Below are 14,581 nucleotides of genomic sequence, written 5' to 3' on the forward strand. Positions count from 1 at the left end.
TCGCACTTGTGTTGCACTCCCTGTTGCCCCAACGCTCCAACAACATCCTCAGTCTCTAGTCTAAAAAGTCCAAGTAACTTTCTCATGAACCACTGCACATAATCACCACCCTCTCCCTTATTTTATTGAGCACTCTGCTATATGTCCACATACACTCAATATGACAACACAGGGATTACCACAGTCACAAACCCAAACCCTCAAACCCTCTCCTCCACATCACTCCTCCAACCACTGATTTCCATCTGTCGCTCTACTGCAGAACCCTTGGTGGAATGTCTGAAAATAAAAATACATCACACCCCATGTCCTTTATATGTTTCCCCAAAAAGCTCGTACCTCCTCTTCAAAGATTCCGAACAGACTCTCCCCACATTGTTACCCCCCTGCTCTCCCCATATGCTCCACCACCAATGTTCTTGGCCTGCAACCTAACAAAACATCATCCAATATTCCATCAATATTCTCCACCCCCCCCTCCCCCCCCCCCCCCCCCCCCCACCAGTGTAAAACAACACAAACTCTATTTTTCGTATCCTTGTGACAAAATGGAGAGTCCACATATTCGCTACCCTCATCTCCACCAAAGACTTTCTGCCGGGCCACCCTTCCTCCCACTTCTCATCCAACATCCACCATCATGCACACACATAAACCACTGCCCATCATCCACACTACCATATCCATGCACACTCTTAACACGATCCCATAATTCATTGCACACACAGCACTTCCAATTGTGACAGCACTTCCAATTGTGACAGCACCAAACCGCAACTACAATGCCATCACCCATGTTTGAAACCAGGAAATATCTCCCACAGTCTCCACCAACTCAAATATACCCCACATACAATACAACATCCAATACACTGTTTATAAACGTTCGTGGAATTGGCCCCTGCATAACATTTATCGAGCAACATCTGCTCGGTCTTGTCATTTTCCTCCTCGGGTATCGAAATCGAAAAAAAAAACTGAACGTGATGCTTTTTAAAGCACTCCATGTACGTCTGGGAACTTCAGCAAAACACCTCGATCTGTTTCATCTCTTTTTTATACAAGATCGAGGCTCGTGTAAGAGCGAACATTAATCACAAAAAGACAAACTGACACATAAAACATAAGATAAAGGGAGCGGGAGACAAGATGGGGAGAGAGAGGGAAGCACACAAGTACAACATTTGAGAGCAGGGACATCGGGAGATCTGTGGGAGGGAGAGGGCTTGGGGGCGGGGCATGGGAAGGCGGGGGTGGGAGGGGTGGGAGAGGTGTGCACACATGGACATTGCTAGGACTTCCAGGAAAGAAGTCGGAATTTCAAAAAAGTGGATCTGGGGTGAATTAATGGGGGTAGAAAAGATCAAGGTTTGGATGGGGCAAGACAAGAGATGGTGGTGAACAGCTGTTTTAAAGACCTGAAGGGAGGAGTGGGATTGAAGAGAGTGAGGGAGTTTGTTCCAGAGGCGGGAGAAAAGAGGATTGAAAGATGGAAGCTGGAGAAAATGCCTCTGCCACTGAGATGGGAAACTAACAAATCAAATTATTGAATTGACATCAGCTTTATCTGAAACCCAGGAAAAGACTTGTTTATAAACTATTGTGATAATGGAATGAGCCGGAAAACTGCGAATGTTTCCTTTTGGGTATGCATGTATGAGAGCAATTCAAAGTATCTTTTTGGATTCTGTCCCCAGTAAATATCTCCAATGTAGTGGGAATTTTGTCCCCTTAAACTTAGATGATCCCCTTATTGACATAGATTCCCAGCGTAGATGACAGATGTAGTCCGGTGGTATTGGAATACACTAAAGGGGGGATGGAGTCAATTTTTGCAGGTTTACATAACTCATGGCTCCAACGAACCTACATCAAGTGGAACAACCATAAAAATACAGTGCAATCAGAAAGTATTCAGACCCCTTCACTTTTTTCACATTTTGTTATGTTGCAGCCTTATGCTGAAATCGTTTAAATTCATTTTTTCCCTCATCAATCTCCACTCAATACCCCATAATGACAAAGAGAAAACAGGATTTTAGAAAGTTTTGCAAATTTATTAAAAAGAAAAAACTGAAATATCACATTGACATAAGTATTCATACCCTTTGCTATGACACTTGAAATTTAGCTCAGGTGCCTCCCATTTCTCTTGATCATCTTTGAGATGTTTCTACACCTTGATTGGAGTCCACCTTGATTGGACATGATTTGGAAAGGCACACACCTGTCTATATAAGGTCTCACAGCTGACGATGCATATCATAGCAAAAACCAAGCCATGAGGTTGAAGGAACTGCCTGCAGAGCTCAGAGACAGGATTGTGTGGAGGCACAGATCTGGGGAAGCCTACAAAAAACATTTTGCTGCATTGAAGGTTCCCAAGAGCACAGTGGCCTCCATAATTCTTAAATGGGAGAAGTTTGTCACAACCAGGACTCTTCCTAGAGCTGGCCGCCCGGCCAAACTGAGCAATCGGGGGAGAAGGGCCTTGGTAAGAGAGGTGACCAAGAACCCGATGGTCACTCTGGCTGAGCTCCAGAGATCCTGCGTGGAGATGGGAGGAACTTCCAGAAGGACAACCATCACTGCAACACTCCACCGATCTGGGCTTCATGGCAGAGTGGCCAGACTGAAGCCAAACAGTTCAATATTGGTTTCATCAGACCATAGAATCTTGTTTCTCACAGTCTGAGAGTCCTTTTGGTGCTTTTTTGCAAACTCCAAGGGGGCTTTCATGTGTCTTTCACTGAGGAGAGGCTTCCGTCTGGCATGGATCCCTGTTCATTTTCAACTCGGGAGCAATAAGGCGTCCAAACAAGTCATCCACCTGAACCACGAAATCAAATTTCTTCTGGGTCCATATGAGGTGTACTGATTGATTAATCAACAAGTCCAGAACAGTGCCATATTCAGCAAGGCCTTCATCACCGCTGTCTGTGTTTCTGTGTTTCTCTTTCTCTTTCTCTTTCTCTTTCTCTTTCTCTTTCTCTTTCTCTTTCTCTTTCTCTTTCTCTTTCTCTTTCTCTTTCTCTTTCTCTTTCTCTCTCTCTTTCTCTCTCTCTCTCTCTCTCTCTCTCTCTCTCTCTCTCTCTCTCTCTCTCTCTCTCTCTCTCTCTCTCTCTCTCTCTCTCTCTCTCTCTCTCTCGTTCCTTTTGTCCTCATGTCCTGATCCATTCAATGTACAAGCTCTTCAATGCGCCTCGACTATGTATACAAAAAGTAAACCAGAAAGAATCTGAAAATGCAAAGCCCGTCCACGTCCGTTTGTATTCAGTCGTCTTCTTGTTGTTCTTCTGCATGCTCAAAATATCGAAAACGGTTTAAAAGAAAATACAAAATGAAAATTGATGATTTTATGCAGCCTTGACCTTTGAGCTTAATATCTAAAAAAAATAAGCTTCCAGCTACTGATTGGTGAACCTATTCTGTGACCCAATATGGAAATTCTTGAAATTTCAGGTCAATTGGACGAAAATTGATGATTTTATGCAACCTTGACCTTTGGCCATTTGATCTAAAAAAAAACAATCGACTTAATAAGTGCAGATTACTCCACTTGTACAAGTACTTACTTCACGTGTTTACATTTGTGAACCAATTCAGTGATCCGATACGCAAATTCTTCAAATTACAGGTCAATCGGGTGAAAGTTGGTGACTTTATGCAACCTTGACCTTTTGATCTAAAAACAATTAGTTTGTAGCTTTTGATTGGTGAATGACTTCAGTGACCCAATATGCAAATTCTTTAAATTTCAGGTCAATCGGGTGAAAATTGGCAATTTTACGCAACCTTAACCTTTGACCTTTTGATGAAAAAAAAACAATCAGCTTCTAGCTTTTGATTGGTGAAGTAATTCAGCGATCCAATATGCAAATTCTTAAGATTTCAGATCAATCAAATGAAAATTGACGATTTTATGTGACGATGAACTTTTCACCAAATTATTAATTTACCTTTTCCATATTCTCATAATAAAGCTTTCTTGAAATTTTGATGGCAAAACTCGAAAGGTAAATTTAAATTTCAAGTCAATTGGTTTAAAATTGATGATTTTATGTGATGCTGACCTTTAACCTTTTGACCTTTTGACAAAATAATAAATTTGTCTTCTCCATATTATTATATTAAAGCTTTGGTGAAAATTTAATGACAAAACTCAAATGGTAAATTGAAATTGCAGGTCATTTGGTTGAAAATTGATGATTTTTTTGATGCTGATCTTTACCCTCTTGACCTTTTGATCTAAAAAAAACAACAACAACAATCAGCTTCCAGCTTTTGATTGGTAAAGTAATTCAGCGACCCAATATGCAAATTCTTAAGATTTCAGATCAATCGAATGAAAATTGACGATTTTATGTGACGATGACCTTTTGACCAAATTATTAATTTACCTTTTCCATATTCTCATAATAAAGCTTTCTTGAAATGTTGATGGCAAAACTCAAAGGGTAAATTTAAATTTCAAGTCAATTGGTTTAAAATTGATGATTTTATGTGAGGCTGACCTTTAACCTTTTGACCTTTTGACAAAATAATAAATTTGTCTTCTCCATATTATTATATTAAAGCTTTGGTGAAAATTTAATGACAAAACTCAAATGGTAAATTGAAATTGCAGGTCATTTGGTTGAAAATTGATTATTTTATTTGACGCTGACCTTTGACCTTTTGACCAAATTATTAATTTGCCTTCTCCCTACTATCTTAATAAATCTTTGGTGAAAAGTTGATGTCAAAACTCAAATGGTAAATTTAAATTTCAGGACATTTGGATGAAGCATGATGATTTTATGTGACGCTGATCTTTAACCTCTTGACTTTTGATCTAAAAAACAACAACAATCAGCTTCTAGCTTTTGATTGGTAAAGTAATTCAGCGACCCAATATGCAAATTCTTAAGATTTCAGATCAATCAAATGAAAATTGACGATTTTATGTGACGATGACCTTTTGACCAAATCTTAATTTACCTTTTCCATATTCTCATAATAAAGCTTTCTTGAAATGTTGATGGCAAAACTAGAAAGGTAAATTTAAATTTCAAGTCAATTGGTTTAAAATTGATGATTTTATGTGAGGCTGACCTTTAACCTTTTGACCTTTTGACAAAATAATAAATTTGTCTTCTCCATATTCTTATATTAAAGCTTCGGTGAAAATTAAATGACAAAACTCAAATGGTGAATTGAAATTGCAGGTCATTTGGTTGAAAATTGATGATTTTATTTGATGCTGACCTTTGACCTTTTGACCAAATTATTAATTTGCCTTCTCCCTACCTTCTTAATAAATCTTTGGTGAAAAGTTGATGTCAAAACTCAAATGGTAAATTTAAATTTCAGGACATTTGGATGAAGCATGATGATTTTATGTGACGCTGATCTTTAACCTCTTGACCTTTTGCCAAAATTATTAATTTGCCTTCTCTGTATTATCATCATAAAGCTTCGGTGAAAAATTGATGACAAAACTCAAATGGTAAAAAGTTACGGCCCAGACAGACACACAGAAGTGATTGCAAAACCCCGTCTCCTGTCGTGCATGAAAATCTCATATTCTTTTGGTGCCCTTCTTCCCTCCCCCCGCCGAAGTTTTGGGACTCGTACAAATTTGTTAAACTTTCCTTAAGAGATAAAGTGATTTTATATAGATGGAGAGTCGGACTCTACCGACATAGAATATGAGAAATCATGCCACTGGAGGGAGGTACACAGTCTCCAAGAACGCCTTCAACTTATTTGAAGAAGATTCTGCAATGCTGTTAGAGTGTTAGGTGACGTGATTGACAGGACAGGAGGCGGGACAATCTGAGGCACGCCCCTGTTTTCACGTGGCCTGTCCAATAAACTCGAGAGAACAGAAAGACGATCTCGTCATTCAACGTTCACGTCGTCTCTGCAGAGCAATAATACGTTTGTAAAACGATGCCGGGCCCGACAAGATGGGGTGTTTGTGGTGCGGGGAAAATTAGCCATGACTTCACAACCGTGCTGAGAACCATGTCCGCAGATGAGCACCAGGTAATCGGAAACCCCGAGTTACTTACTCCACTTGTTCACTCAACTCAACGGGACCGAAGCTAGACAATGAATTGTGAAGTTACACGTTGCAATATCAAGTCTATTTGCATGATTCATGAGTGATAAACTTGTAATGCTGCCAGGACATTAAATATCGTGCGCAGACCAAAGGTATTTATTTGCCAAACTTTTAAACAGCTGAACATGATATAAAAATGATGTTATCTCGAAAATGTAACCACAGGATACAATTGACGCACTCGATAAGTTTCAGGTCCACTGCAATTTATATGTATACGGTATACTGGTATGTATGTATGTATGTGTGTATGTATGTATGTGTGTATGTATATTTATATATGTTTGTATATGTATGTGTGTATATGTTTGTGAATATGTTTGTATAGATGTATGCATATGCATGTATGTATGTATGTATATGCATGTATAAATGTATATGTATGTATGTATGTATATATATATTTGTGTATATGTATGTATATGTATGTATGTGTATGTATGAATATATCTATTTATATATGTATATATACATATATGTATGTGTATATGTGTGTATATATATGTATGTGTATCAAATTAATTGTTTGAATTATGATTGGTGTAAACAATGCCAAAACAGCAACTCAGGTACAGTCATTTATCTATATATCTACATATCTGGGCAGTATCTGTGTTGTCACTGAACTACTCTCTGGAACTTTTGTTTCTGTGGTTGTGAAGTGTTTTTAATAACGTGGTGGTGCGGTTCTGAATTATGTCGTGGTGCGGTGTTTTGAATTACGTGGTGGTGAGGTGTTTTAAATTATGTGGTGGTGAGGTGTTTTAAATTATGTGGTGGTGAGGTGTTTTTAATTATGTGGTGGTGAGGTGATTTAAATTATGTGGTGGTGAGGTGTTTTAAATTATGTGGTGGTGAGGTGTTTTAAATTATGTGGTGGTGAGGTGTTTTAAATTATGTGGTGGTGAGGTGTTTTAAATTATGTGGTGGTGAGGTGTTTTAAATTATGTGGTGGTGAGGTGTTTTAAATTACGTGATGGTGAGGTGTTTTAAATTATGTGGTGGTGAGGTGCTTAAAATTACGTGGTGGTGAGGTGTTTTAAATTACGTGATGGTGAGGTGTTTTAAATTATGTGGTGGTGAGGTGTTTTAAATTATGTGGTGGTGAGGTGTTTTGAATTACGTGGTGGTGAGGTATAATCGTGTCTGCTGGTTAATGGTTCAAATCCAGTAGTGGACTGAATCGGTAATTGCCTGAGAAACATAACGGCAGCAACGACAATAACTCTCACCACCTGCCTCTCCCCCCCTTTGCCCGATTCGAACCTTTAGCCGATTCAAACGTTTACCGGATTCGAGTCTTTAGCCAATTCAAACGTTTACCGGATTCGAGTCATTTAGCCGATTCAAACGTTTACCGGATTCGAGTCTTTAGCCGATTCAAACGTTTACCAGATTCGAGCCTTTAGCCGATTCAAACGTTTACCAGATTCGAGCCTTCAGCCGATTCAAACGTTTACCGGATTCGAGCCTTCAGCCGATTCAAACGTTTACCGGATTCGAGTCATTTAGCCAATTCAAACGTTTACCGGATTCGAGTCATTTAGCCGATTCAAACGTTTACCGGATTCGAGTCTTTAGCCGATTCAAACGTTTCCCAGATTTGAGCCTTTAGCCGATTCAAACGTTTACCAGATTCGAGCCTTCAGACGATTCAAACGTTTACCAGATTCGAGCCTTTAGCCGATTCAAACGTTTACCGGATTCGAGTCATTTAGCCGATTCAAACGTTTACCAGATTCGAGCCTTTAGCCGATTCAAACGTTTACCGGATTCGAGTCATTTAGCCGATTGAAACGTTTACCGGATTCGAGCCTTTAGCCGATTCAAACGTTTACCAGATTCGAGCCTTTAGCCGATTCAAACGTTTACCAGATTCGAGCCTTTAGCCGATTCAAACGTTTACCGGATTCGAGCCTTTAGCCGATTCAAACGTTTACCGGATTCGAGTCTTTAGCCGATTCAAACGTTTACCAGATTCGAGCCTTTAGCCGATTTAAACGTTTACCATATTCGAGCCTTTAGCCAATTCAAACGTTTACCAGATTCGAGTCATTTAGCCGATTCAAACGTTTACCATATTCGAGCCTTTCGCCGATTCAAACGTTTACCGGATTCGAGTCTTTAGCCGATTCAAACGTTTACCATGTTCGAGTCTTTAGCCAATTCAAACGTTTCCCGGATTCGAGTCTTTAGCTGATTCAAACGTTTACCATATTCAAGCCTTTAGCCGATTCAAACGTTTACCGGATTCGAGTCTTTAGCCAATTCAAACGTTTACCGGATTCGAGTCTTTAGCCGATTCAAACGTTTACCATATTCGAGTCTTTGGCCGATTCAAACGTTTACCATATTCGAGCCTTTAGCCGATTCAAACGTTTACCAGATTCGAGCCTTTAGCCGATTCAAGCGTTTACCATATTCGAGTCTTTAGCCGATTCAAACGTTTACCAGATTCGACCCTTTAGCCGATTCAAACGTTTACCAGATTTGAGCCTTTAGCCGATTCAAGCGTTTACCATATTCGAGTCTTTAGCCGAATCAAACGTTTACCAGATTTGAGCTTTTAGCCGATTCAAACGTTTACCAGATTCGAGTCTTTAGCCGATTCAAACATTTACCGGATTCGAGTCTTTAGCCGATTCAAAAGTTTAAAGGATTCGAGTCTTTAGCCGATTCAAACGTTTACCATATTCGAGTCTTTAGCCGATTCAAACGTTTACCGGATTCGATCCTTTAGCCGATTCAAACGTTTACCGGATTTGAGCCTTTAGCCGATTCAAACCTTTACCATATTCGAGTCTTTAGCCGATTCAAACGTTTACCATATTCGAGTCTTTGGCCGATTCAAACGTTTCCCATATTCGAGCCTTTAGCCGATTCAAGCGTTTACCATATTCGAGCTTTTAGCCGATTCAAACGTTTACCAGATTCGAGCCTTTAGCCGATTCAAACGTTTACCATATTCGAGTCTTTGGCCGATTCAAACGTTTACCATATTCGAGTCTTTAGCCGATTCAAACGTTTCCCAGATTTGAGCCTCTAGCCGATTCAAACGTTTACCATATTCGAGTCTTTGGCCGATTCAAACGTTTACCATATTCGAGCCTTTAGCCGATTCAAGCGTTTACCATATTCGAGCTTTTAGCCGATTCAAACGTTTACCAGATTCGAGCCTTTAGCCGATTCAAACGTTTACCATATTCGAGTCTTTGGCCGATTCAAACGTTTACCATATTCGAGTCTTTAGCCGATTCAAACGTTTCCCAGATTTGAGCCTTAAGCCGATTCAAACGTTTACCGGATTCGAGTCTTTAGCCGATTCAAACGTTAACCGGATTCGAGTCTTTAGCCGATTCAAAAGTTTACAGGATTCGAGTCTTTAGCCGATTCAAATGTTGACCATATTCGAGTCTTTCGCCCAGTCAAACGTTTACCATTTTTGAGTCTTTAGCCGATTCAAACGTTTACCGGATTCGAGTCTTTAGCCGATTCAAACGTTTACCTTATTCGAGTCTTTAGCCGGTTCAAACGTTTACCATATTCGAGCCTTTAGCCGATTCAAACGTTTACCGGATTCGAGTCTTTAGCCGATTCAAACGTTTACCAGATTCGAGCCTTCAGCCGATTCAAACGTTTACCAGATTCGAGTCATTTAGCCGATTGAAACGTTTACCGGATTTGAGCCTTTAGCCGATTCAAACGTTTCCCAGATTCGAGCCTTTAGCCTATTCAAACGTTTACCGGATTCGAGTCATTTAGCTGATTGAAACATTTACCGGATTTGAGCCTTTAGCCGATTCAAACGTTTCCCAGATTCGAGCCTTTAGCCTATTCAAACGTTTACCGGATTCGAGTCTTCAGCCGATTCAAACGTTTACCGAATTCGAGCGTTTAGCTGATTCAAACGTTTACCAGATTTGAGCCTTTATCCGATTCAAACGTTTACCATGTTCGAGCCTTTAGTCGATTGAAACGTTTACCGGATTCGAGTCTTTAGCCGATTGAAACGTTTACCGGATTCGAGCCTTTCGTCGATTGAAACGTTTACCGGATTCAAACCATTACTGCATTCGAACGATTAACCGATTCAGTCCATAACTGGATTCGAACTATTGCCCTATTCGTGTCTAACATTATGTTACTCAGGCCTTTACAGGATTCGAACCATTATCGGATTACCATAGTCCATAATTTACCATATTTACGCATTCACATACTCCTTTTGTACACAGAAATCCACAACATCCCCAATTTTTGTAATGGTTCAACCCTCACTTTGAATCGGGTAAAAGGACATCTTCTAACTTCACGGACAACTGTGCAGGTGATAGAAATAGGACTTTGGAAAAAAGTTAATTCGGATGTAAAGAGTCTGAAAACATCAACATGACACATCGACACGAAGCACGGAGTTTAAACTGTAAAAAGTGGTTCTGAAAGTTGCTTTTCGTGATCTAACGAGTTCGTTGCATTATACTTTGTACACAATACAAACAAATGGAGCATTAAAACAGTTGCTTGAGGGTGTCATTTGGCACCCCATCCACTGCGCGCCTGGTGTGGTCGCCCCCTCCGCCCCTCCCCAAGCCCACAATCACTACACCAGTGTGTGTGTGTGTGTGTGTGTGTGTGTGTGTGTGTGTGTGTGTGTGTGTGTGTGTGTGTGTGTGTGTGTGTGTGTGTGTGTGTGTGTGTGTGTGTGTATATGTATATATATATATATATATATATATAAAATATAATATATATATATATATATTGTTGCGGATTTGGGGTCGGCGCTCCCCTTACCAAGAGGGGATTAATCCCCTTGTCTTTTAAGCTGGCCATCCCCCGATCCTGGAAGCTATAACGCTCCTTTACGGTCGAGATTGGCCAGGGTGATTGGTCAATGGAGTCCCAAATACCTGAGTGCCAATCCGTCCGCAAAGCAGGGAGATAACTCCTGCTCGGACCGCGGACAAGATGGAAATTGCCGAGCGGTTTAGCAATCCGAAGCCCGAGCCATTAACAAGCTTTAACTCGTGCCACAGGCACTCAATTGAAAGAAAGGACGGAGGAGAGGATCGAATGGAGAGGAAACCAAAAGGTAAGAAAGAAAAAATATGATTTATTACAACAACCAAAGAAGAGGAAAAGAAAGGGAAAGAATATACAGGAAGAAGAAGAAGCAGACACAGGGCAACCTTAACTATACAATCTTACTTAACCCCAGGACGAACAGACAGACTTACATGGGAGATGGTAATCGGTAGTGGAGGAAGGTCCAAGCAGATGGTTTCAGGCGAAGGGATCCCGTCCAGGCTCCGAGTCCGCGGCAAAGAACGGCCGGCAGCTCCGCGTGTCGTTTGCGCACGACCGGACCTTTTCATATGCCAGGGCTGGACTGTTGCGTACGTAATATGTGCGCCTGCTGCCTCTCTCTCTCTCAATGTTCATACGTGCCTTTCAAACGAGATCATCAATCACCAGGTGTGCTCCGCGCAGTCCGTAATATTCGAGCTCTCCCCGCCAAGTCCGTACAAGCGATCAATCCCCCGGCGCAGTCCGTTCAACAACGTGACAATCAATCGAGCAGTATTTACACAATCTACACATTTATCAAAACCGTCGCTATGTCCCGTCCCCCATATCTCCCTCTAGTTCCAAATTCATCATCAATCCCCCCTAAGGAGGAAGAGACGGAATAACAACTGTCACCCCCACATCATGATGTGTCTCACCATTCCAAACATTTGCACAAAACATGGTGTGGAGTTATACCACCTTGGTGAGTGGATGCGGATGGTGCGAAGAGACTTTCATCCTAGCTATACTTCTAAATGACATTAACACACTTTACTCTCCCCGGGGTCTTTCCCTGCCAACCCATTGGCCATCTTACACTATGCGGTTCTAAAAACCAATTCCCATTGAACATACTGTGGTGCTCACCAATTTGGGGTCTCACTCCCCCGATTCTACTCCCTGTGCCCTCGCACAATTTCAGGGCTGGGTCGTGTGGCTCCCCTAGCAGGTCTGCTCACCTGCACACCTCCGCCACTGTACGTCACCACCCGAGCTTACCTGCTCCTCACTCTAACCTACCTGGGGAAGGCCCTCTGGCTCCCTTACCCCCTTGGTGCCCTCTCTGGCGTCGGGCTACCCGGATCCATCCTCCGGATCCTCGGGCCCCATTGAACACTAACTCTGAACTGGCTCCCAGAGCTGACCTGCGGCCTCACCTGGCCGACAGACTAACAGTGGCGGAGTGCCCATTCAACCATTCTTACTAACAGGCCACACGCCCAGCCATTTCATTTCACTTACGCACCAACCAAGCAGTACTCTGCTACTTTCAGCACCACAGATGTCAATATCCACCAAATTTACCTACTCCCTCTACCTACTTTTAAACTACCCTGCCTGGATATTCGTGAAGGGGGTCCATCCTTCCCCCACTCACTCTTTCGCACCATACACTCCACTCCACGTATTTCACACTCCCACTCCACACCATCCATTCCAGACCATTTATTCCAGACCTTTTTTTTTCCATCCAACCATTCTCACTTGCCACCATGCAAGTCAGTCACTCGATGCACAATCACACCTTTCACAATACTCTGCTCAAGACACTTTCTACACACACACACAGCATTCATGAGCAATGCCTCTTTTCAACAAGCTCACCACAAAGAACTTCCATACCAATTCCTCATTTCATTACTCTCACTACAAACACACTGCATCATCTAATCTACCTGGTTTCCCCTCTAACTTAGTGCTCCCCTGTCACCCCTTATACTATTGCACATCCCACGTCGTTATCAACCATCTAATCTGCCCACGTCCCCACTACAGGTATAATGTCACTACTTAAATGTACAGTTACCTATGGTCATTTCCTAGATCCCTAATCATTATCCAAGCCCTCCCTGGCTAGGTTTTCACCGCCATACCCCATAAAACTATAGCTCCTCTGCCCAAAGAGATGTAGTGAATGGTAAAACTACCATCCATCTGCATCAGATACCATTTGCCATTATCACTATCACTATCCGTTCACTGTACTATGAGCCTCGGTGCGTCAATGCATTTTCAAAGCTCGGCTTCGCAAAGCCGCGTGGTGCATACGGGTGGTCTGTCTCCTGCAGGTTGGGTCCATCCGGCATTCGGATTCAGGGGAGGAGGTTTTGTCGGGCCAAGGCTCCAAGCACCATCCCTACGCAGGGCCTTTCGCTCCCATGCGCGGTGGCCCAGCCTTGCCTGGCCGGAGTGCCGCCACCACAAGGGGGCGCTGCTCGGACCCCTCCTACCTACCCTCGAAGTGGGCTGCCCACTTTGCCTGGCAAAGCGCGGAATCGACCGTACAGGGCGGAGCCCGGCGCGTCTCGCGCACAGCGGTTCTTGAGAAACCGCCACGGCTACGACCTCCGCCGGTCCCCACAGCACACAAAGCCCGTCACACCCCGAGAGCTCGCGTCGGCTAAACGTCGGCTTAAACGCTAACCCGGTCAACGTCGATGCTCGGATTGCATTCTCACACCAGGCGTGTTTTTGTTACACATTCTCGTGCGCCAACGCCTTTCGTACATCCCACGCATTCCCCTCGCGCATCCATTCTCGTCGCACACTCTGTTATCACACACTCTGTTATCACACACTCCTCTGTTACACACCTCGTAACACTCCCGGGTGTGCACTTCTGCATCCACCTACTCAGCGCACACCTACCCACGGGTGTGCAATCCCCCATCGCACACCCAATCACGTGCTCCACAACCAACCCAGGTGTGCACCCTCGCATACTCGCCACAACCAACTCAGGTGTGCATTCTCGCACACTCACCACAACCAACTTGCACTCAGTGTCACTCTCACCCTCACGATCACGCTCCGATGTGCATTCACGCTCGCACTCGGTAACACACTTGCGCTCTGGCGCCGTTCACACACGCGCGCCATTTCCATTCACTTAGCGCACCACAGACCTTCCACAACCGCCCGGGTTACGCTGGGATCCCAAGCGCGCGAAAATTCTTTTTGCGCTAAACACCTTCCCACAAAATCTTTTCGCACCATATACAGCCCGACTCGCCTTGGTGCTTCTTCTTCCTTGCTCCAACATCTGCAAACTTTCATTGGGGTTAAGCACGGCATCACAATGCGAATACAGACTTTGCGTGCATTCCATTTCTTCCTCCCGCGAGTGCTTTTCTAAGTCCGTCTCTTCCGCCCCAATTTCCACTATTGGTTCGATTTCTTTCTTTTCGACGACCGCTGCCGCTAATAAAATTTTCTCTACTTCGGTGGTCGCTGGCTTTCCCATACCCCGGGTCGCGATTTCTATACCCGTCCACGTGACTTCGCTTATCTCAACTTCGCTCAACCCGTGCTCCTCGAGTCGCGCTACCTCGTCGCGTACAAATGCGACCTCCTCGCTCAACCTGTGGTTAGCCTCCCTCTCCCATTCCCTTGTTTCATATC

At 43.0% G+C, this 14,581-nt stretch overlaps 1 protein-coding gene across 2 annotated transcripts in view; it reads left to right on the forward strand.

Moving 5' to 3' along the window:
• Positions 1-5,816: 5,816 nt before the first annotated feature.
• LOC137429199 (trans-1,2-dihydrobenzene-1,2-diol dehydrogenase) overlaps positions 5,817-14,581 on the forward strand; it is a 68,883-nt gene continuing 60,118 nt past the window's right edge. Inside the window, exon 1 of one of the 2 annotated variants that reach the window (XM_068119189.2) lies at positions 5,817-6,030. In XM_068119189.2, the coding sequence (XP_067975290.2) occupies positions 5,935-6,030 (96 nt within the window). In that variant the 5' untranslated portion in view covers positions 5,817-5,934. The remainder of the gene's footprint in view (positions 6,031-14,581) is intronic. The other variant, XM_078777828.1, reaches the window with a different exon arrangement.

This window comes from Myxine glutinosa, chromosome 1 (genome assembly GCF_964187855.1).
Source record: "Myxine glutinosa chromosome 1, kmMyxGlut1.1, whole genome shotgun sequence".
Taxonomy (NCBI): Eukaryota; Metazoa; Chordata; class Myxini; order Myxiniformes; family Myxinidae; genus Myxine; species Myxine glutinosa.